This window comes from Pseudophryne corroboree, chromosome 4, assembly GCF_028390025.1.
Source record: "Pseudophryne corroboree isolate aPseCor3 chromosome 4, aPseCor3.hap2, whole genome shotgun sequence".
NCBI classification, from domain to species: domain Eukaryota; kingdom Metazoa; phylum Chordata; class Amphibia; order Anura; family Myobatrachidae; genus Pseudophryne; species Pseudophryne corroboree.
The window spans coordinates 664,133,706-664,159,186 of NC_086447.1; the positions used below are offsets into that span (position 1 = coordinate 664,133,706).

General features: G+C 45.7%; 1 protein-coding gene across 1 annotated transcript in view; it reads right to left on the reverse strand.

Moving 5' to 3' along the window:
• Nucleotides 1-3,168: 3,168 nt before the first annotated feature.
• TTLL2 (tubulin tyrosine ligase like 2) overlaps nt 3,169-25,481 on the reverse strand; it is a 66,028-nt gene continuing 43,715 nt past the window's right edge. The window contains exon 2 of the mRNA XM_063919769.1: nt 3,169-5,015. Coding sequence (XP_063775839.1) covers nt 3,257-4,978 — 1,722 coding nt within the window. The 5' untranslated portion in view covers nt 4,979-5,015 and the 3' untranslated portion in view covers nt 3,169-3,256. The remainder of the gene's footprint in view (nt 5,016-25,481) is intronic.

Here is a 25,481-nt window from a genome sequence, read left to right on the forward strand (position 1 = left end):
TTTATTTCTTAAGTGAAGTCCCGCCGGAGTGCCATCTGACCATATGGTATATATACATATATATATATATATATACACATATACACAGGTATATATATATATATATATACACACACAGGTATAGCTTTTTTGAATTGCATCACATTATCATGTTAATTTATACCCAGTCATATTAGTTGGTGCTGACAGGGTCACCCACATACGTCTGTGTCTCCCATATAGTTTTTTCTTTGGAAAAGCTTATAACTACTGACATGCTGACACTTAATCTCATGAATCAAGTACCACCAGGAGTCGGCGGTGCCGACAGAGGGATTCCCATAGCCATTTGTGGCAGAGCACTCACACATGCTGACACACGTGTACTAAACACCCACCGACATTACAGTGACTATAATGGGTAGATCCCAGTATCAGATAGGGAAAACACAGAAAACGTTTACCAACTCATTTACTACACGCTCATTATATATAGTGCTTTATTCTTGTACCTATATTGCACTAAACAACTGTGCCCGTTTTACACTGGGAGCTGTACAACAGTGTTTTGGCAGGGCCAGCATCTCTATGAGGAGAAAATGGTGCTGGATAGAGTTGTGAGGGCTAAGCCTCGCCCCCTTATCGGCGCGCTTCAGTCCCGCTAGTTTTTCACATTTTTATACTGGTGGGGGTTAGTATACAGTGCCTATGCACTGTAAAACTCTTTGCCAGGCTATATATATGAGGTATATTGCTGCCCAGGACGCCCCCCCCTGCGCCCTGCACCCTTGTAGTGCCGCTTGTGTGTGGGAGCAATGGCGCGCAGTGCTACCGCTGCGCGGTACCTCAGAGACTCTGAAGTCTTCTGCCGTCACTGAAGTCTTCTGTTCTTCTTTTACTCACCCGGCTTCTTTCTTCTGACTCTGTGAGGGGGGTGACGGCGCGGCTCCGGGAACGAGCAGCTAGGCGTACCAAGTGATCAGACCCGCTGGAGCTAATGGTGTCCAGTAGCCTAAGAAGCAGAGCCTTGAAACTCACAGAAGTAGGTCTGCTTCTCTCCCCTCAGTCCCACGATGCAGGGAGCCTGTTGCCAGCAGTGCTCCCTGAAAATAATAAACCTAACATAAAGTCTTTTCCGAGAAACTCAGTAGAGCTCCTCAGTGTGTGCCCAGTCTCTCTGGGCACAGAATCTAACTGGCGTCTGGAGGAGGGGCATAGAGGGAGGAGCCAGTTCACACCCATTCAAAGTCTTAAAGTGCCCATGTCTCCTGCGGATCCCGTCTATACCCCATGGTCCTTTTGGAGTCCCCAGCATCCTCTAGGATGTATGAGAAAGTAGGCAACTACGAAATGATATATTCCATGATCCAAACTAGTGATGAGCGGGTTCGGTTTCTCGGAATCCGAACCCCCCCGAACTTCACCCATTTTACACGGTTCCGAGGCAGACTCGGATCCTCCCGCCTTGCTCGGTTAACCCGAGCGCGCCCGAACGTCATCATCCCGTTGTCGGATTCTCGCGAGATTCGTATTCTATATAAGGAGCCGCGCGTCGCCATTTTCACTCGTGCATTGGAGATGATAGGGAGAGGACGTGCAGCGTTCTCTCAGTTTCTGTGTTCAGTGTGCTGCAAATATCTGTGCTCAGTGTGCTGCAAATATCTGTGCTCAGTGTGCTTGCAAATATCTGTGCTCAGTGTGCTGAAAATATCTGTGTCATCAAGTATACTATCCATCCATACCTGTGGTGCATTTTAGATGTGCGCAGTATATATAGTAGGAGGACAGTGCAGAACTTTGCTGACCACCAGTATATAATATATAGCAGTATGGTACAGTAGGCCACTGCTCTACCTACCTCTGTGTCGTCAAGTATACTATCCATCCTTACCTGTGGTGCATTTTAGTTGTGCGCAGTATTATATAGTAGGAGGACAGTGCAGAATTTTGCTGAGCACCAGTATATAATATATAGCAGTACGGTACAGTAGGCTACTGCTCTACCTACCTCTGTGTCGTCAAGTATACTATCCATCCATACCTGTGGTGCATTTTAGTTGTGCGCAGTATTATATAGTAGGAGGACAGTGCAGAATTTTGCTGACCACCAGTATATATATATATATATATGTATATATATAGCAGTACGGCACAGTAGTCCATTGCTCTACCTCTGTGTCGTCAAGTATACTACAAAAGTTCAGTAAAATGACCCAAAAATCAAAAGCATCTGATGAGAAGCGTAAACTTGTCAATATGCCATTTACGACACGGAGTGGCAAGGAACGGCTGAGGCCCTGGCCTATGTTCATGGCTAGTGGTTCAGATTCACATGAGGATGGAAGCACTCATCCTCTCGCAAGAAAACTGCAGTGCCACTCCTAGATGGGCCAGGTGTTTGTGTCGGCCACTTGGGTCGCTTAGCTTAGCCATCCAGCGACCTTGGTGAACCTCTTTTTTTCTTTGCATCATGTGCTGTTTGGGGACTATTTTTTAAATCGGCCATCCTGTCTGACACTGCAGTGCCACTCCTAGATGGGCCAGGTGTTTGTGTCGGCCACTTGGGTCGCTTAGCTTAGTCATCCAGCGACCTCTGTGCAAATTTTAGGACTAAAAATAATATTGTGAGGTGTTCAGAAATGAGTGGAAATTATGGTTATTGAGGTTAATAATACTATGGGATCAAAATGACCCCCAAATTCTATGATTTAAGCTGTTTTTGAGGGTTTTTTGTAAAAAAACAAAAAACGAATCCAAGACACATCCGAATCCGACAAAAAAATTTCAGGGAGGTTTGGCCAAAACGCGTCCGAATCCAAAACACGGTCGCAGAACCGAATCCAAAACCAAAACACAAAACCCGAAAAATTTCCGGTGCACATCACTAATACAAACATGTAACTGTACTCAACAAAATGTAATTGCCAGAAGGAAAGTGTGTGTGTGTGTGTGTGTGTGTGTATGTTTTGTTTCTAAAACATTGTAGTCCCCATGCCCCCATCACTCACACAATATTGGAAGCTTCTGTGATCACTGACACAGGATAATAATTGACTTCAGTAATGGTGATGACGTGTATCTGCAGGGGGTTACACTCCGATCATTCTTTCACGGAGTCATATATGTCAGCAAATTCCTATGGTTAATGAAAGTAAAACTCAATTGACTGTGGAATTACATATATAGGCACAAGCTTTTATTGAAGCATTACTTTAACTCTTTGTAGAGAGTATATCTGATAACAACACTACTTTGAATGAATTGTTACAAGCCAAAATCAGGCCGCTTTTATTGGCATTGAGATTTTTTGCATTATTTTACTAATTTCTTGGATTATGATTTTCACATCTGTTCCGTTTTTGGAAGCAAGAAGGGACGCTTGGTTAAAGGGAAAAACAAGAAGAAAATCACCTACACGAGCAGGAGGCATTTGATCTATGTCTGAAATGTAATATAAAGGAAATAGCGTATAGTCAGATGATCTCCACCGGGCAGTATTCACTATACAATTAACCCTTGTCTTTGCTTTTGTAGTGCTCAGAACTGATGGAAGTTTTGAGACCACTAATCTCTGGGGCATATTCAGTCTCTCTCGTAATCTGGAAGTCACAGTCTTTCGAGGAGACATTGATGTTTTCCCATATGATATCATTCCTTTATTCGCTATATCATCATGGTGATCCAATAACGATTTTTTCACTGAGTTACAATTGCAAAACATCCCACTTTCTTCCTTCGGAGCTACTTGTGTTTCATTGTCATTATCCAGTCTAGAAGTTTTATAAGGTGCACTTCGGGATGTGGCAAGCTGTTCATAGTTTTCTTTCAGCTGACTGGTTTTCAATGAGTTGTAGTGTTTGAGTTCTCTAGAAGATTGCGATATGTTATCACATTTGCAATAAGTCTGCTGCCCAGAACCATGTAGGGGACCTGGTGCCGTATTGATGCTATCGCTTTGAAAATCAGATGATTTGTAGTTGAGAAGATCAATGATGTCATTGATAAGACTTTTCTTCACTGTAAAATCATTGGGGCAGTCTAAAGACATTGCGGGGCTGTAGTTCACCTCTAGAAGCCATGGCTTCAGAGTATCATCAATGAGGATATCAAAACCAAAGAGTTCAAAGCAGTTTGGATATTGGGGTATTGATGGGGCAATGGATAGGAGAGTCATGGTAACTATATTATATATTCTCTGCCACAGTAACACATCATCCACCTCTAAACTGCGGAGATAAGACCGAAACTGACCAAACGTCCATTTGCATCCGCTCCCAACCCTCTCCTTGTCTGCTGTGTATGATGTGCTGTATTTGTTAATGCTGGTGTTGGTTAGGTGAGCAAATATATTGTCAAGTGAACTGAGATTGAATTTTTCTGTTGCAAACCTGACCAGTCCTTCCTGGTAGACATATATAGTCAATGGACAGAAACAGGTAACACATACATAAATGCGTAGGTCAAATTTATAACCAGAGATTAGTAAAGGATTTGTGATATATTTCTGCACAATCACAGTAGAGTCATAGGCCAAGTCTTTGATGTCTTGGAAAATAAATATCCCTCTACCTCTGGACATGTCAGTTGGTTTACAGATCCAATAACTGGATTTTTTATTACATTTTTCTTTGGTATATTCAGCTAAAAAATGTGAGTAGTTGTTTGGTAAAATAAAGACCACTGGGCTAAACTCATAGTAAGATGGTCCATATATTCCTTTCATGCGTTTTAAATGTCTTGCTAAACAGTCCTTCTTCGTCATCTGTGCCGTCCTCGGATGATGATTGAGGCGTTGCCATGGTTTTACATTATCATGGTCAGAAGTTCGGAATGATGAATTTCTCCACTGCAAGTTCCACTTTGTTTCATTTTGTTGCTGTTCATCAAATTCCTCCCAACCACGTTCCAATAACACCTCCCGTACGACTCTGGGGGTGCTGTCATGAAGACGAAATACTAAAGTGCGCAGTGTATTGTCTTCATCGTCCCCTTCTGCCATGGTGGCATTGACACTTCTGCATAACTTTTGTCGTTAACTGCAATGAGTTCAGATTTATAGAAATTACATATATGTATTATATTTTCTATAATAAAACACAATATTCATTATTATGCAATTCATGACATTACAAGTAACAAGAATCAGTGTTTCCTAAACTCTGTCATTAGAACCACTAACAGTTTGTGTTTTCCAGACCGCCTGCGGATCTTTAGAATGTGTTATTGAGGAATGAATGCACAGCATCTTTTAAAATGTGACAATTAGTAATGAATATACCAGTGTCGGACTGGGGTATGAAGGGCCCACCGGGGGATACTGTTGTAGGGGCCCATGCTTAAGGGTGTGGCCAGCCAACACAGAGGTTTGGATAACCATTACAGAGTACATGTTCTGTGCCCCTTGGTAAATACATAATAAACCATGTTCTTATGAAGTATAATGTAACATATGTATAATGCATAATTCATGTGCACTAGGATACAGGCTGGAACCTGATCCCTAGAGGAGGAGGAGGGCCCACAGGTAGTGGGGCCTACCGGTGGTTTCCCCTGTTCCCCTGTGGGCCAGCCCGACTCTGGAATATATCCAGGGCTGGACTGGCCATCTGGCACATGCCAGATGGGCCGATGGTATGATGGGCAAGTGCGGCCACACAGAGAGACTAGGGCTGGATGAGCAGCTCAGCCTCCCGACTGTCGGCTTGGCTGCCAAGCTCACTGAAATAGTGTCTGGCAGAGCAGTTCCTCCTCCCGGCGTTCTGCTCGACCGCCCATCATAATGATTTACAGGGGAGTGCCCGCATGGTTTTTGAAAGCCCCAGTCTTTCTCTTAATACACTTGTGCACCAGCTAGGTGGTCTGGAAAGCATTAACGGTCATGGGTCCTTTGGACCCAGTTTGTGAAACGCTGAACTAGATAAGACAGAAACTAACTGTAGGTTTATTTCATCTTTTGAGAATGTTTGTAGTGAAGCAAAGTATCAAAGAACTGGACAAAACCATGTTGCGCTGCAAGTAGGGCAGATGTAAAATGTGCAGAGAGATTTAGATTTCAGTGGGTTAGATTGTTTCTGTGTAGGGTAAATACTGGCTGCTTTTGCATGTAACCCACAGATGTTATACAGCTTTATTTTTACACTGCAATTTAGATTTCAGTTTGAACACACCCTACCCAAATTTAAAGCTGTGTACATGCTAGATGATATCATTGACGATGTACCCGATACCGTTTAGTGTGTAACATGAACAGCGAGGGCCCTGCTCCCCCCGCCATCACTTGTTGCTGCCAACATTGGCAAGTGTGTATGGGTGCATGAGAGAGAGATATGATCACAAATGGGCCAATTAAAAATGAACCCTATTATACACACATGAGGATCCACTGCACTCACAATTCCCAGGAGAGGGATGCACTCACGTACTCCCCACCCCTAGGTTGGGGTGTGGTGGGCTGTGACCACCAAACTCAAATATACATATACAGAGAACCCTGCACTCTCCTTGGCAGCTTCATTTACCTTAATGCTTTAGTATACATCTGAATAAACAATGGGGTTTTGGTTTATGATCTGTACCATGCATGTAAGCTTGCGGCCCACTCCACGGGACCCCGTTTCACCACAAGTCCTACTCTATCACATAAACTTTCACATAGATTTTTTAGGGACCTGGCTACTGCTGTCTCATAGGGAAAAATGTGCTTACCTGGTTTAAAGCTTACCTGCCATACTTACGGCTTTTAAAAGGTGAGACAGTCACCAACACAACTACACAAGTATGCTTACCTGGTTTAAAGCTCACCTGCCAACTGGCTTTCAAAGTGAGACAGTCACCAACACACCTAAACAGCAGCTGAAAAAGTAAATGAGCTTAGGGTTGCATGAGAGAGAGATATGATCACAAATGACCCAAATAAAAATTAACCCTATTATACACACGAGGATCCACTGCACTCGCCATTCCCAGGAGAGGGGTGCACTCACGTACTCCCCACACCTAGGTTGGGGAGCGGTGAGCTGTATACTAAAGCATTAAGGTGAATGAAGCTGCCAAGGAGAGTGCAGGGTTCTCTGTATATATGTATATTTGAGTTTGGACTGGAGCCTGCAGTGAATAGGAAGGGCTCCAGCTACACTGTGATTCAGCCATCTGCATCATGCAGAATTAGCATTCACTGATGGGTTCTATTACATAAACCAGCAGCAGCGGTGGGTGCACTGTTGATTACTGCAGCGCAGGTGTTAGCAGGGCTCCTGGGCCAAAGCTGAATAACACTTCAGCAGCTGCAGCAGCGGGTGCACTGCAGAGATCCATAGGAAGAGCAGTGGTCACACTTGAATCCTGCTGTGAACCACACAGATGCTGCTGTACATGCAAGTGCCCCTTCAGGGCGTTAAGCCTGGAGACAGGCGTCTCCATTGCTTCTGGGAGTTATTCCCCTGCTTGGAGGTTGCTAATTTGAATCAAGTAATGTGTGAGATACATTCAGGGCCGGTGCAAGGTTTCTCAGCACCCTAGGCAAATCTTCAGCGTACTCCCTGTCGCCCCCCCCCCCCCCCCCCCCTTTAGGTGAAAATGTGCTATAATAAGAAGAGTTATTACCGGGTTGAATACTGGGTCAGTGGCAGTGTAAATGGGTTCCCGGGTCGACCTGTTTACTACATAGGGAGAGGCGGAAAGGAGATGAGTGCCGCCTCCACCCCCACCCCTGCTGCCGGCTCTGCCCCACGCCGCTATGGCATATTGCCGGGTCGAGAAGCCAGCGCTGAGGCTCCAATGCTGGCTCCCACCCGGGAAGGACCCATTTCAAATTCCCCGGTGGGATCCGACATTGGAGATGTGAAAGGGGTATTATTTAGATCATGAGGAAATTGCAGTTTTTGCATGATTTTAAATACTGAAATATGTAGCAAAGCTCCAAAAATTTTAGCTTTCAGGAGTCTATTCCGGAAGGCTGCCATCATCCTTAGATGATAGTAGCTGCCTTGTGCCTATGGAGTTTTTTTGGAGGAGAGGGATGGTTTTCAAATTTAGCATACATGATAACATGATTGAACCCGTTCAACTTTCTCCAATTTTTTTTAAAAGCGGTTCTAATGTTCCGTTATCATTCAGAGCTCCTGTGGTTTGGCCCCTCCACTGATTGCTCTGCTTATTTGTATGTAAGGTATATGATGAAATGACCTAAGTTTCTTGTAAGATTTAACTAAATGTATATGGCATAATGTAAAATATTCTACATCACCAGGAAAAAGAAAAACATAATCAAGCCGGCCAATGTACCACCCCACAGTTACTCCCATCACCTATTATGTTCCATGCTGCTCGTAGTATGATGTTGCAACATCATTACACATGATGCTGCGTCTAGCGCTGTCTCTTATCTGTACTGTCCCTTCCTCACCGACGCCCTGGATGCAGTCACCTAAAAGGAGCAGGAACAGTCTCCCTGGAGGGAAGTAACTGAACTGCCGGGCACAGCTACAAGCAGCAGCAGCTGTGTCTGCTCCTTGCAGAGACACTTGCAGCGCCCACCAATGAGGCAGCCGCCACTGCAATTAAGCAAGTTGAACTTAAAGAAATGACACTAGTCCAGATGTACTAAGCCTTAAAAAGTGATAAATTGCACAGTGATAAAGTACCAACCAACCAGCTCCTAACTGTCATTTCTCATATGTCCTAGAGGACGCTGGGGTCCACTTCAGTACCATGGGGTACAGACGGTACCACAGGAGCCATGGGCACTTTAAGACTTTTCAAGGGTGTGAACTGGTTCCTCCCTCTATGTCCGTCCTCCAGACCTCAGTTTTAGAATTGTGCCCAAGCAGACTGGATGCACTCCAGGGGAGCTCTACTGAGTTTCTCTGAAAAGACTTATGTTAGGTTTTTTATTTTCAGGGAGGACTGCTGGCAACAGGCTCCCTGCTTCGTGGGACTGAGGGGGCAGAAGTAGGAACCAACTTCCTAAAGAGTTTCATGGCTCTGCTTCTGGCTGACAGGACACCATTAGCTCCTGAAGGGTACTGAACGCTAGCTGTGCCTAGATGCAGGGCTGTCTTAACAGCAGTGTAGGCCCCTGGGCACAGCAATGCACTGGGGCCCCTACCCATCCTCCAGCGGTGGGGGTGAGGGTGCTATCAGTGGCAGCTTTGATGTCCTTCGGGCGGTAGGGTGTGTTCTATCTTCCACTCAGCATGTAGGACCTGGAGGAATAACCTCTGCTAATTACTCCTTTACTGCACAGATGGGGTGGGAGGCAGAACACTAAACTGTAGAAGGAGTCATTGGGTTGAATGAAGGGGCCCTGGTACATGACTTCCAGGGTGGTAGGGGGTGTTTAATACATAGGGGAGGGGTCGATAGGAGAGTGGGCTTAATATTCATCATTTTCTGGTGATATGTCAGCTTGCTTGACTGCAGATATCTCAAGTCCCTGGAAATAAATTTCTTAGCTTTGAATGGGATAACAATTTAGATAGTCCCACCTTTCAGGAGATAATGGGGACTTGGGGATCAGAGTTCAGAAGCCAGAGCAATCCACCAATGAAAATATAAAACAGAACATTAGGCGTGTGGAGCTGGAGCAGGGACCAGCTACTTGAAGGCTAATATCTCTGGTTCTGGGAACAGTAGAGACAAGCTGCCAGTGTCCACCAAAAGGGGAGAGTCACAGATTTTGAAGTATGTCCTGAGAAAAATTCTAAGTCAGACAGAACCCAAGATATCTGACAGGGAAAAGTAATTAACAGGCTCGGATGGGTACCCCTGGAAAGAGGGGACCCTCAGCTATCAGCCTAGGGCCTTTATACTCCTGGGGCCCTTGGGCAAGTGCCCATTGAGCCCATACGAAAAGACGGCCCTGCCTAGATGCTCACTCCCACAGCACGCCGTCACCCCCCTTGCAGAGCCAGAAGTCAGAAGAGAGATCATCAATCAAGGTGACGGCTAAAGGTACCGCGCGGCTGGCGGGAGCGCAGCCCGCCATGTTGCCCACACATACACTGCAGGGTGCAGGGCGCTGGGGGGGGCAGCATGAAACCTATTGAAACTGACATAAATAAGGGGCATAAGTTACTGAGGCACAGTCCTACTCCCGCCAGTATAAAAAATTACCTCATAAAAGCTGAGGAGAAACACGCCATTGAGGGAGTGGAGCTTCCTCCTCAGTCAGCCAGCACACTGCTCAGCGCCATTTTCTCTCCTTCCAGGCTGCAGAAAAGAACGCTGGTCTTCCTCCACTGCTGAACAAGTATCAGGGGGGAGCCACAGTGAATTTGGTGTTATATAATTGTGTGATTAACATTATAAAAGCGCTGCATGTCAGTGTGCATTTTGTGTTCACAGACATTGTGTTACTGGCGCTGGGTTGTGAACTGGCAAATCCTATCTGTGTCCCTCTGACAGATTTTACTGTGGGTCTGTCCCCTTTAAGCCCCGGAGTGTCTGTGGTGTGGTTGGGCACGTGTGTGACATGTCTGAGGCAGGGAGTTCTTCCTCTGTGGGAGACATGTTAGGGACACAGAGGTGTAATATGACACCAAGAGCCTGACTGGGTGACAGGTTACATGATAGTGTGAATCATATCAGTAAGAGGTTGGACTGAATCTCATGCAGAAAACTGAAAATAATCTGTTGAAGATGTGATTTTTAATAGTTCTGCCTTTCATCCACAGGGACCCCTCTGGGTCACATACAAATTTGCACAAGTAGTACAAACTGATACCGACACGGACTCTGATTCCTGTCTTGACACTAGTGATTCCAGGGGAATAGGTGCTAAGTTAGCAAAAAGCATTCAAAACATGTTTTAGCTATAAAGGAGGTGTTAGAAGTTACGAAGCCCCCTCTTTTACCACAAGGAGAGGGTTTACTTTAGTAAAGAAGTAATGTAATTTTCCCTCCACCTCAGGAGTTGAACAGTCTCTTGGAGGAAGTCTGATGTAACCTGAATAGAAATTTCAGATTCCCAAAAGGAATTCAGGCAGCTTACCTTTTTCCAAAAGGTGGGAGTCACCCCGCATTTTAGACATGGCCCTGTCATAAAAGAGAAAAGGTGTTTCTCCCTGCGCCTGGAATGGCTTCACTTAAGGAGCCGACAGACTGCAAGTTAGTGAGGTGATCTATTGATGTGGCCAATGGGACACTACTCAGGCCTACCATTGTCTGTGCATGGGTGAGTAGTGCTATTGAAAAGTGGTCAGAAAACTTGTCATTAGACATTGACACAATAGATTGAGACGAGATATTCCTAACGTTAGGTCATATCAAAGACGCTGCTGCGTACATGCTAGAAACCATGAAATATATTGATCTCTTGGGATCAAGAACAGTTACCATGGCAGTATCGGCTCGGAGGGCGTTGTGGATTCGCCAGTGGAATGCTGATGCAGATTACAAAATAAATATGGAGGCTCTCCCGTATAAAGGTGAGGCCTTGTTTGGTGATGGGCTGGATGCGTTAGTCTCAGCGGCTACCGCAGGTAAGTCGACATTCTTGCCTTATGCTCCTACACCGGCGAAAAAGACACATCACTCTAACATGCAGTCCTTTCGGCCCAACAAATACAAAAAGGCCAAATGTTCCCACTTTTTTGCAGGTAGGGGAAAGAAGGGGAAAGAAATCCGCAGCGTCTCCCGGATCGCAGGAGCAGATGTCCACCCCTGCTTCTGCCAAATCTGCAGCATGACGCTGGGGCTCCCTTGCGAAAGTCCGCTCGGGTGGGAGCACGTCTGAAACTTTTCAGTCAAATCTGGATTCAATCTGGCCTGGACCCATGGGTCTTACAAATAGTGTCCCATGGGTACAAACTAGAGTTTCAAGACGTCCCCCCATGCCGATTTTTCAAATCAACCTTGCCAGCTTCTCTTCCAGAAAGAGAGGCAGTAACAACGGCAAATCAAAAATTTTGTCAGGATCAGGTCATTGTCCTGGTACTCTTGTCACAGCAAGTAGAAGGTTTTTATTCAAGCCTCTTCATAGTTCCGATGCCGGACGGCTCGGTCAGACCGATTTTAAACCTGAAAAATCTGAATTTCTACCTGAAAAGGTTCAAGTTCAAGATGGAATCCCTGAGGGCAGTAATTTCCAGTCTGGAGGAGGGGGACTTCATGGTGTCAGTAGACATAAAGGATGCTTACTTGTGTCGAAGTCGAAAAATATTGCAGTACACACATCACGTACAAACTACACACAGATAGCCTTCGTGCGCATACTTATTCTGCCGTGCGTGCACATATTCGCAAATTTGCGTATGGTCGCTCCCGCGGTCCTGCGTATTAGCGCGTGGTATGGGTAATTAGGGTAGAGTTTGTGTTCGCATGGAAAAGCCATAAAAACACATTACATATTTAATCCAAATAGTGCACAATGTACACATAGTCTCCCTGCATCACACCAGCAAGTTACAACAGTTTAAATGGTATCAGAACAAAGGGATTCACCTTTACAGGATAGGAGGGGACAGAACTAGGTTATAAGGTGGTGTTTGGTATCCAGCTGTAGGGTATATTAAGGGAAATATTCCGGTGTTGGTTTGCAGAAGATCGCACGCTCCTGCGAATAGTTATGCGCAGGAGCAGAATATAAATATTAACTGTATTTACTGTACACTTGGTATACGGCGGGAACCCAGAGGAGAACATCTGCAAGTGCACCTGGAACAAACATCGCCCATCTATTCAAACCAACCTATGACCTCTCCTGTACTGTAAATTACCATCCCTGTGTCCAATGGACAAAGAGATTAGAGTATCCATTGTGTGAGGTTTTGGACTATTGTATAAAAGAGCCAGCTGCATGCTCGGTCACACACAGACTCTGAAAGTCATCTCCCTTGATGATTGAGGACCGGCCGGGAAGCGCAGGCGAAACCAAAACGTATGTACCATTGACTGTAGCCATTATTCTATTGTATTGTATTGTATTGTTATTGTAACCCCCTTTCAGTAATTATATGTTGGTGTGTCGGAACCCGGCATTTTAAATACAATCTGGTGTCGTGTCTCCTTTCCCTGCTTAGGTTATAAGTGTATTACAGTCACACGTGCAGCTGCTAAGTGCTCGCGGTGTATCTTTGGGTGTGTACGCACTGCGTGTACTTTGTACGGCCTGCGTGGCGTTTGTACGCAAAGTACGTACACGGTACGGGGCTCTGTACGCTAATGGTGTAAAAAGTACGTAGGCTAAGGATTAATTACAGCGGCCACAGCTGCTCCATTTAAAGTTTATTAAATGTCTTTTTAAAGTGTTGCTTTTAGTCCTGTATGTAAACCGACGTTTACAATTGGGGGCTCGATCCGGTTTTCACATGCTCACAGCCTAACAGGTCATAGCAGACTTAATCTATCAGCAAAGGGTGGAAAGTTATCTTACGTAACCTTTTCCTGGTCGATAGATGTTCTGAAAACCCTATTTGTGTGCTGTTAGATTTCGCCTGCTCTGTCTGGTCTGCAGAGGTGCCAATAGAACCCGTAAAACAGGAAAAAAGCTATTTAAAAATCTGTGAAATTTTTTTGGGCGCCAAAAGCGTACACAAAGCGCACCGATACTTTGCATACCCTCTCATATTGGGGGTCATTCCGAGTTGTTTGCTCGTTGCCGATTTTCGCTATACTGCGATTAGTCGCTTACTGCGCATGGTACGCAAACTTAGCTGTTTTGCTGTAGCGTCTACGGCGCTTTTTAGTCGCACTGGTGTTCGGTAAATGATTGACAGGAAAGGGGCGTTTCTGGGTGGTAACTCAGCGTTTTCCCAGCGTTGGCTAAAAAATGCAGGCGTGTCAGGGAAAAACGCGGGAGTGTCTGGAGAAACGGGGGAGTGGCTGGGCGAATGCAGGGCATGTTTGTGATGTCAAACCAGGAACGAAATGGCCTGAGCTGATCGCAGTGTAGGAGTAAGTCTCGAGCTACTCAGAAACTGCTAAGAATTTTCTATTCGCAATTCTGCAAATCTTTCGTTCGCAATTCTGCTATGCTAAGATACACTCCCAGAGGGCGGCGGCCTATCGTGTGCAATGCTGCTAAAATCAGCTAGCGAGCGAACAACTCGGAATTACCCCCATTGTTCTGCCACAAGGTTTAGATTGCTAAGATTCGTTTAGATCTGTGTGAAATCAGATACATTTGTTGCTATATAGTTAAATTTGAAATAAAAGTATTTAAGGAAGTAAGTGTAAAGACACAAACGTAGGTCTGGCCCAATCATAAAGGGTTACACAGAACAAGTTGTGTCTATTGGGCAATAGTAGTTAGTATTGCTCACATTTATAGAGACTGTGTGATTTGTTTTATTGCGGATGCACGGTTTTGTACACGTGGCTCGGACAAAGTACAGGACCACGCACGCAGTGTAAAAGACAAGCACGGTCACGTGTTTACGCAAAGTGCGTAAGAGTGCGGATGCCAAGTACAAATTACACGATAGTGTTGTTCAATTAAAAGGTGGGATAGTAGCCATGCTACAATAGCACATATACTAATCCGTTTTTGAAACCGGATAGTTAAGACTTTTGTTTAAACTGTATTACCTCTGGGGGAAAAGCTGCCGATCAGAACGAGTGGAAATTTTCTGTACAGAAAAACAAGGTGTATTTGAGGGAGTGAAAGCAGAGTGAGTGGAGCTAAACCCGGGAACTAGGTGGTCTAGGTGCTGGAGTGGTAACACTGGGATAGTAGAGGCCCGGTGGCGTAGGGTTCGCTACCTTGCGTGATTAGAACTAGGTGGTCTAGGTGATCTGAAGTGGTCTAGGTGTCCCATACAACTAGGTGATCTCTAGGTGTTTCAGGTGGTCTACAGCAATCCTAGGGCATATAGATAACTAGTATCTATAGGCTGTGCGATTGCATCGCATGTCCGTGTGTTCTACACAGCACAACGTGATACCATTGTGTCATATGCGCTGTGGAAAAGCATACGCAGACATGATTGTATAGACAAAGGGTTTTTTCTTTGATAACGTCGGGAAATCTCCCTGGTGGGCTTCCACTGTAAAGGGTGAAGGATAGTTATCTAATTTCTCTGTTTTTCACCCTACAAAAATTCCAGTAGAAAGATACCAAAAAGGAATTTTTCGCTGCCTCTCTCAGGAAAATATTCCAACAGAACCTCCACCGAAAGAAATGATGGTGCTGCAAGGTCTGATAGGAGCCCTAAGTTGGGTACATTGCGATCCGCTATCAACAGTGTATCGTAGTACTGGCCAGTGTGGGCGAGAGCGAGTGGAAGGTGCTCGGAGATACTTCCACCGTCTACTTGCATTGAGTATTTTGGTGTTTGTGGGAATTTTTTTTATTTATTAAAAAGACACACAAATATGGGAGCCAGTTGCTTAAGTGAGAGACGTTTGTGCAGGGTTCAGGCTGAAGAAGAAAGACCAAAAGGGTCAGCAAGGTTTATCATGTGTGAAAAATATGGTTCACACACGGAAGTTTTATGCAATGAGTGGGTACGTATGACTGACAAAGATAGGGTATCATTCCCTAGGGTGGGCAGCTTTGAACCAAAGGTACTGCAGAACTTAAGGATAAGGATATGTCTGATAAAATCCAGAAAATAAAGGATTAGACATACAGATTGTTTAAATCTATGGCAGCAAGAGGGGGATGTGCAAAGGGAATTAGCTCGCACAGCAGGTTCCAAACCTAGCGGGAAAACAATGGCGACCGCACCACCACCACCATATATTGATGGGGAGAAAGTGGCTATAAGCAATGGTGCATTGGTACAGGATAGGAAAGTGATTGATAAATGTACTAACGCTAACCCTTGCCAGCTATATCCCATTTTAAATTTCCCCCAGGACTGTGAGGAGGAAGATGAGCCCAGCACGATATCGGCACTCTCTCTAGCAGCCACCATACAGGATACTCAGGTGGGCACGGCCCAACCACCAAGGGTTGTAGCAAGTGAGGTCGTGTCCACAGGTAAGTACGGTACCATACACTATGCAGAAACAATAGCTCCTCACATTATAGAATCAAATCAGAATGATGTAATTGAATTAAATCCTGTCAGGGTGATTGCAGTCCCCAATGAGAAGACTGACGCTCAGGGAGTAACTCCCATCAGGAACATTGCCATGCATTGTCCTTGGTCCCGGGCAGAGTTAAGGTCAATTATGTCAGAATTTCCCGATCCCAGAAAAGATTTGGTCGGATGCCAGAAGTTCATTAAAGAGTTAGGTAACGCCCATGAGCCCACAAATAAAGATTGTCGAAAAGTGCTACGGGTGTGTTTACCCTCAAATTTTGACACCACGAAATTCATAACAGATTGTAAATTAGACGCAGAGGTACCTCTCACTGATTAATACAATCAGGAGAATGTGCGGCAAATCAATCTGCAATTAGGAGTATATTTCCCTACTGTTGTCAAATGGAATAAAATCTTCTCCATAAGACAAAAGGAAGGTGAAACGGCATCCGAATATTTCCATCGAGCACTGCAGGAAATAGCTAGATACACTGGGATCGAGGATATTAAAGATAATGCACACCATAGGGAGGTAGCTGTTTCAGTATTAATGGACGGGTTAAAGGAGGCACTGAGAACAAGAGTACAGACCTAACTGGAGAGGTATCTCGGTGGCTGCATTGAGAGAGTCCGCTGTCGAGCACGATAGGAACATCAGTATGCACAGGGAGTTACAGGGGGATAAGCTGATGACGGTAAGTATACAGGCTCTTACAGCAAAACCCCATCAGCCAAAATCCCAGACCCCTGCTGTTTGGAAAAGACCGAGAATATGTTACAAGTACAAGATATACTAGACACCCCTCAAAGGCTAATGTCACATTCTACTGTTATCGACACGTGTCCATCATAGGTAGAGGAAATGATCTCGCAAATACCGGGTTCCCTTTGGACCAAAGATGGACAGGACACTGAATTGATGGCAAATGTAGCTCCAGTAGCAGTACAAGTAAAAGATGGTAGGATAGCTCCAAAAATCCCTCAGTATCCTCTGAAGCCAGAGGTAGAGTTAGGAGTGTACCCTATCATAGAGCGGCTGCTACAGCAGGGCATCCTAGTCAGGACGTCCAGCACCACCAATAGTCCCATCTTCCCTGTGAAAAAGAGTGGGGGGAGGGGTTACAGGCTAGTGCAGGATCTAAGGGGGATAAACAAGATAGTTGAGAGCCAATTCCCCGTAGTGCCCAATCCAGCTGTCATCCTCATGCAAATTCCCTCTACTGAAAAATTCTTCACTGTCATTGACCTCTGTTCAGCTTTCTTTTCTGTCCCTCTTCACCCTGACAGCCAATACCTTTTTGCTTTTACATACAGGGGAGTACAGTACACCTGGACTCGTCTTCCCCAAGGTTTCATTGACAGCCCGAGTATTTTCTCCCAGGCCTTGCATAACTGTTTACAATCCTTTCAACCTGAGAGTGGATCAGTGCTAATACAGTATGTCGATGACTTATTGTTGTGTTCTGACTCACTCGAATCGTCCTTGAAAGATACAAAACAGCTTCTGTTTCATCTTTCCCATACAGGACACAAGGTTTCAAAGGATAAGTTACAGTTGTGCCGGACCAGGGTCAAATATTTGGGACATTGCTTGACTCAAGGACTTAGATACCTCACTGCTGATAAAATACAGGCGATTCGCAACATGACTCTGCCACAAACTCAGCAACAGATCCGCACATTCCTTGGAATGTGTGGGTACTGTCAAAACTGGATTCCAGGGTTCTCTATACTGGCTTTACCTTTGCAAGAAATGGTCTCTTCGAACAAACCGGAACGGATCTCTCATACAGATGAGTCCGAACTGGCGTTTGAGAGACTCAAACAGTGTCTATAACAGGCACCTGCATTAGGTATGCCAGATTATGAGAAGCCCTTTGAATTGTACGGTACTGAAAGTGCTGGGTGCGCGGCAGGTGTTTTAACTCAGAGACATGGTGATGCCAGCAGACCGGTAGCTTACTACAGTGCACAGTTGGACACTGTAGTGCGGTCTCTACCCACTTGCTTGCGAAGTGTTGCAGGGATAGCTTTGCTGGTAAGTAAAAGCAAGGACGTAGTGTTAGGACACGACCGGACCATTCATACACCTCATGCAGTATCAGCCTTAATGAACTCCGCCCAAACCAGACATGTCTCATCTGCTCGGTTTACAAAGTGGGAATTATCACTGATGGCTCCGGTAAACATCACCATTAAGAGATGCAGCTCACTAAATCCTGCAACCTACTTGCCAAGTGTGCCTGGACAGGCACAAAGGGTGGAGGATGAGAATGATGGTGAAGGAGGATTTAGTGCAGATACTGATACGCATGATTGTATGGAATACCTGAATCAAACTTTCACTGCGAGACCTGACATCAGTGACAACCCACTGGAAGGAGTAGACTTTACCTTCTACACTGACGGTAGTTGCCACAGACAGACAGAATCGGGAGACTTGTGCACTGGATATGCAGTTGTAGATGACAAAGGTATCATAGAAGCTGAGCCCCTTGGCCCACCACACTCAGCACAAGTTGCTGAGCTGGTCGCCCTAACCAGAGCGTGTGAATTGGCAAAGGGTAGGTCAGCTAATATATACACAGATTCTAGGTACGCCTTTGGAGTGGTGCATGATTTTGGGGCCCTATGGCGCCTCAGAAATTTCATGACAGCAGTTGGCACACCTGTAGTGCATGCGTCCCACATCAAAAGGCTTTTGACAGCAATACAGGAACCAGACAGAGTGGCTGTTATCAAGTGCAAAGCACACACTTACAACCAAGACCCAATTTCACTTGGTAACAGCCGGGCAGATGAAGCTGCAAAATCAGCAGCAAGCACCCCCATACAGACGAACATCATATCGCTGATGACATTTAACATGGTCAACACACAACAATTAATTGAAATGCAAAATTTGTGTTCCCTACAGGAAAAGGCAGTCTGGAAGTCAAAGGGATATGGCCAGGAGTCCTCAGGACTTTGGACAGGTGGACACGGTAAGCCGGTAGCCCCCAGAGCATATCTTCCAAGTCTAGCTGAAGCGGCACACGGTCTGACTCATCTGGGCAAAGAGGGTATGTGCAAGTTGGTAAGAGCCTACTGGTGTGCGCCAGGATTCTCTTCTCATGCAGGTAAGAGAGCAATGACATGTTTTACTTGCTTGAGGAAGAATATTGGAAAGACAATACCAACAGAGCCATCCCATATCCCTCCGACAGACGGACCTTTTCAGGTAATACAAATCGACTTCATACAGTTTGTAGGAATTTGAAATATGTTAGTATGTATTGATGTATTTTCGAACTGGGTAGAAGCGTTCCCCGCTGCCACAAATACTGCTACGTTCACTGCAAAGAAAAATTGTGCAGGAATTTGTGTGTAGATATGGTATCCCTAGAATGATTGAAAGTGATAGGGGTACCCATTTTACAGGTGAAGTCTTTCAGGTCATGTGCAAACTGATGCGAATTAATAGCAAGCTGCATACTCCGTACCGGCCACAGGCGAGTGCAAAGGTAGAGAGAGTGAACAGCACTATTAAGAACAAGCTGAGCAAAGTAATGGCTGAAACTGGATTGTTGTGGCCAGAAGCTTTGCCACTAGTGTTGTACAGCATCAGAATCACTCCCAGGTCTCCACTTAACTTATCACCCTTTGAAATTCTTTTTGGTCGACAACCTCATGTAATGATAGACCCCAGGATGATTTGAAATGCAATAATGAAGTGACTGTGAAATATTTGGTTGGGATGAGCCAGCAGCTGAGAAATCAACAAAGAAATCTAAAGCTGGTGATTTCTGACCTTCCGAACAGTAATTGTCATGACATTGAGCCTGGGGAATATGTGATGATTCGAAATTTCTTACGCTCAGGTTGCCTCATAGACAGGTGGGAAGGACCATACCAAGTCTTGTTAACCAGAACGACAGCACTAAAGGTCGCCGAAAGAGAGACTTGGGTCCACTCGTCCCACTGCAAGAAGGTCGCTGACCCGGAGAGGACTTGTGACAAAGAGCAAGGTGGAGAGAACCTCGTATCACTGGAGTGTTTGTTCCGGGAAAGTTAAGAGGCAGGACTGTTGAAAGGCACCTGAGCACGGAGAGCAACAAGATCTAGGATGGTTGTTGCACCATTTTCTTTTTTCACCTCCCCCTGCATTTTCCTTTCTTTTCTCCTTCTCATTTTCCTTCTTTCCCCTAACGAAATGGATCTATCACAAGAGACTGCGTTTCGGGTTCTGCTAGTAATTCTGTTTTTGATCAGGACAATTTGTTTTGGTGAGGGTCCAGGAGAGGTCGAGCAGGGATCTGGAATGGGTTCTGATGGCGAGTACGAATTTGTAGGATCTCAGAAGCAGCACATCACTCGAGTAAAGGCTGGTATCAGTAAGCGATCTGGTAGTCATGGAGCTCGGAGGCAATGTGAAGGGTTATTGTCTGATGAATATTGTATTTGTAGGAATTGTGAGAATATAGTCGAGGATGGGTACATCCAGAGATGTCAGTCCAACCTTAATATCGACATGGACCGACATCCGTTGAGTGATTACCACTCACTAGTGGGTAAGGTCTTAAACCAGACAGAATGTTGGGTGTGCTCACAAGTACCTCAAGGTCAGAGTAAGTCAGGATTAGTACCATACCCTTTAGCAATAGATGAGGTACTCGAATTACGGGGTGGGAGACCGGTGGACAAGAAATTCAATATCTCTAGGCCCCCTAGTTTGAAGCTCCACCAGTATCATGTGGACAGGTCCTTATTGTGTTTTAATATTTCCAATTACCGAAAACCAGGAAATTGGGAAGTGATGGGGAATAACCAGACAATGACTTTATCACACAGAGCTGATAAGATACCCATAGACTCTGAACTTGTACGCCAAATAGCCAACAGTGGGAGGTATTTTCGGTATAGGTATACCCGTGGAAGCAAGACCATGTGGGATGGAAAAGTATCGTCAGGGTATTGTGCCCATATCATCCAGCCAGATACTTGTACTGAGCAAATGGGAGAACTAGGGATTGGTTTCTTTACTTGGAAAGTTTGCAATATGGTGATGTTACATTTTGTTCCCTATGTTCTCCCAGATGATGCCTATTTCATATGTGGGAGGAAAGCGTACAAGTGGCTTGCCCCGAGCTCTGAGGGATTGTGTTATATTGGGAGAGTACTACCGGAGGTCATGACCATAACCCACGATAAAATGAAAGACGTTCACCGCAGTGCTCAGGCTCCTTATACTCATACTCACTATGAACACATCATCAAGAGACACTTCATAGATAGGGCAGAGCACGCAGCCTCTGATTTGACCCACAAATCCACCGGGATTCAGTTCCTTCTCGCATTAGACATTACCCGTACTGCCAGAGGAACTATAAATTATAGGTATATCCATGCGCTAGTGAACTTGATAGATAATATCACTGAGATGTATGATGACACCTTCAGGTATACGGGAAGGGAGTTACAAGCCTACAAGAAGGAACTGATCCAGCACAGGATGGTCCTTAATTACATCACAGCCGTGACAGGTGGGTACTGTGTTACTCTGGCAACTCAATATGGTGTGAAGTGCTGTACGTATATTACGAACAGCACTGATGACCCCACGGATCATCAATCAGAAGATGGACGAGATCTTGCAGTTGAAGTGGGAGTTCAGGAGGAAGCACAACCTTACTTTAGCGACTGTTGGTAATGAACTGACTGGCGTGGTCTCATGGTTGAACCCACGCAAATGGTTCTCAGGTTTAGGAGAGTGGGCTCAAAATGTCATTATGAGTGTGGGGAAGTTTCTCCTTTGTATCCTGGGAGTCATCATAATTATTGGTTTGATATTTAGGTGTGTTCAAATTCTAACGCGGCACAAGCACGGCACAAATCTAATGAGTCTAAGGAGCGAGGGCGCTGTTACAGCAGCAGATTTAATTTATGATCCATCCATAGAGACAGCGTTATGATCAGGATTGCAAATTAATTTCATGGCCTGTTTCTTTCACCCGTTTTTCTTTGTCTCCCCCTCTGCCCAGATACATCCAACCGGAAAAGACGTCAGCCCTACCCAAAATGTTTATGTGAATGTATTTTTATATATATGTGTCTTTTCTTCATCTCTGCAACCTCCAGTTAATGGCACACATAGTAGACAGGTGATATCCACATATACTAGCACTCACATATGTTTCCCCTCCATGTATCATAAACTAAATGTGCTCCCCATTTGTTAGAACAAGAAGCCGAAAAGAGCTCGGTAGTGTTTATTGGCCCATTTACAGACCCTTAATACAGGATGAGAAGGATTTAATGTATACTTCGTAATACCTCGAAGCTTATTTAGAACATATACGGCACGATGATACGTGCCCCTCAGACATGGATTCATACAAACATGCTTTTTACTATCCCACTAGGTCATACATTTCCCGCCTACAACTCTACTCTGATCATCTATTAGGGTCTCCTGCTCTGTGCTGCCACGTCGTCATGGCAACCGGGAGACAAGTGCTAGCGGAGTAACCTGAGCGTAGCTGATACTCCGGTTCGGGTCTTTTGCTGTGCAGTGGTTACAGGCTCTGTGCACGGCAGGGGATCCGGTGCTGGTTTTTGTGCTCACAGTCTGTGAGGTCTGAGTGGGGCGTGGACAGCACCTGCTATATAAACCCTCTTCTCAGGTTAGGCAGATGCTGCTGAATCTTTGTTGGTTAGTCAGTTACTGAAAGCTAGCTAGTACTATGTAAACTTTGTATTTGTTTGTTGCTTACTGCAAATAGGCCTTGGGATTTGGTATTACACTCTGCCAATCCAGACCTAGCAGTAAGACTGGAGTCAGTCGTTTAACCTGCTGGGGTTCTTTTGCTACTCTGTGAACCTAGCAAGTTTGCGGCTGTATTCTCAGACTTGCCTGCCAAAATCCTTTCTCACTGTGCAAGGTGTTCAGGTGTCAGTTTAGTGGCAGTAAGCTGAACCAGTGCACTGCAAGTGAGGACTAGGATTGTGGAGACTCTCCTTGTGTCTATTATTCCATCTCTGACCAAGGAGTTTACTGCCACACCCTTTGGTAACCCTTTAGGGTTTTGCTGTTGCCCTTAGCAACAGCATTTCGGGTTCTCTACGTATTAAATCACAACATCTCGCTTCTTTCCATCTGAGCATTCCTAATACTAGGGAGACACCCAGTTTCTTAGCCTTTGGGCTTCTCTGTTCACTTTGTGTTTATTTTGTTACCCTATCACCTTCTGTGTATGTAATGTCATATTCCCCAGTCTGTCTGTGAGTTCATTTGTTTTGCATCCCTCTCCGTTCAGACACCAGTACATTCCTGCTGGCACTGGTGTGCATAACATATTCAGCAGCCTAATACTCCTGTTGAAATTTTGTGGGAATATGGAGCATACCCCTCAAAATACTTTGCAACAGGTGGTCGATCAGGTGCAGGTCCTGACTCGACAATTTAATGATTTGTCCATTAAAATGCACACCTCGCAGGCCGCTGGCGGAGCTCCCGCAGCAGCAGTACCTTCAGGGGTTAAGGAGCCGAAAGAAAATCTCCCGGATCGTTTTTCTGGAGATCGCTCGCAGTTCTTTTGTTTCAAGGAGAGCTGCAAGCTATATTTCCAGCTTAGGCCTCAGTCTTCTGGGTCGGAGATTCAGCGGGTGGGCATAGTGATTTCCTTGCTACAAGGAGACCCACAGGTCTGGGCATATGGGTTGCAGCCTGACTGTCCGTCGCTTAAAAGTGTTGATGCTTTTTTTACGGCACTGGGCATGTTGTATGATGACCCTGACAAGACGGCCTCAGCCGAGGCTCAGAATTCGATCCTTAAGCAAGGGCGAAGGCCAGTTGAGGTTTATTGTACGGAGTTTCGGAGGTTGGCCCATGATACCCAGTGGAATGACCCAGCCCTGAGACACCAGTACCGAAGAGGTCTTTCTAACCAGTTAAAAGACCAACTGGTACAATATCCCTTGCCTGATAGCTTGGATCAGCTCATGCAGTTATCCATTCGGGTGGATAGACAGCTGAGAGAGCGCAGGCTTGAAAGGGAGACCGGGGTTCCTTCTTTCCCAAGGGAACCTCAGACTCTGAGGAATTTTCCGAGGAGCCTATGCAGATTGGGGCTACCCGCCTCTCCTCGCGTGAGAAGACGCGGAGGAGACAGCAGGGGTTATGTTTGTACTGTGGGAATAAAGGTCATGTGGTAGTATCATGCCCAGAAAAGCCGGAAAACTTCAGGGCCTGAGGGTAATGGGAAATATCCTGTCAGGCCAGAAGTCAGAATTTCCCAAGAAGACTTTTATCATTCCGGTGACCTTGAAGATCCTCGGTCAAACTGTCAAGACTGAGGCCTTTGTGGACAGTGGGGCCGACGGGGTTTTTATGGACCGCCAATTCGCCCTGAAACACTCTGTTCCCTTAGTACCCGCATCGGAAGCATGTACGCTTAGTCCTCCAGAAACTCAGAGACCACCGGCTTGGGGCGAAGCTGGAGAAGTGCGAATTTGAAGTTCAGCAAATCGCATTTCTAGGATATATTATCTCCCCAGAAGGTTTCCAAATGGAGGGTTCCAAGGTACAGGCAGTCCTGGATTGGGTGCAGCCCACTAGTTTGAAGGCGCTTCAGCGTTTTCTGGGCTTTGCGAATTTTTATAGACGATTTATCGCTGGATTTTCGTCTATAGTGGCGCCCTTGGTGGCACTCACTAAGAAAGGGGCGGATGTTGCTCACTGGTCTTGTGAGGCCAAAGCGACTTTTGCCCGTCTCAAAAGGGCATTTGTCTCGGCCAAGGTGCTGCGACACCCAGATCCAGAGCGTCCTTTTGTGGTGGAGGTGGATGCCTCTGAGATGGGTATTGGGGCAGTGCTCTCTCAGATGGGGGTGTCTGATAATCGCCTTCATCCCTGTGCTTACTTTTCCCGTAAATTTTCGCCTGCCGAGATGAATTATGACGTGGGTAACCGGGAATTGTTGGCTATTAAGGATGCACTCGAGGAGTGGAGACACTGGCTTGAGGGGGCTAAGTTTGTGGTCTCAATTCTCACCGACCATAAGAATTTGGCATATTTAGAGTCAGCGAAGCGCCTCAATGCCAGGCAGGCACGATGGGCTTTGTTTTTTGCTCGCTTTAATTTTTTGATAACATATCGCCCTGGGTCAAAACACATCAAGGCTGATGCGCTCTCGCAGAGTTTTGCTCCAATCCAGGAGACCACCGAGGAGCCATTGCCCATTGTGTCCCCATCATGTATTAAAGTGGGCATTACCCAGGACCTCTTGTCATTAGTCCTTAGAGCACAGGAGCAGGCTCCTCCAGACCTTCCGGTAGGTCTCTTGTTTGTGCCTCCTAGGTTAAGACAGCGAGTGTTCCTGGAATTCCATGCCAAGAAGTCGGCAGGTCACCCAGGTATTGCCAGAACTCGGGAGTTGCTATCTAGGGCGGTGTGGTGGCCCTCGGTGGCTAGGGATGTGGATCAGTGGGTTCGGGCATGTGACATCTGTGCCCGAACTAAGACTCCTAGAGGGGTTCCTGTTGGCCCATTAC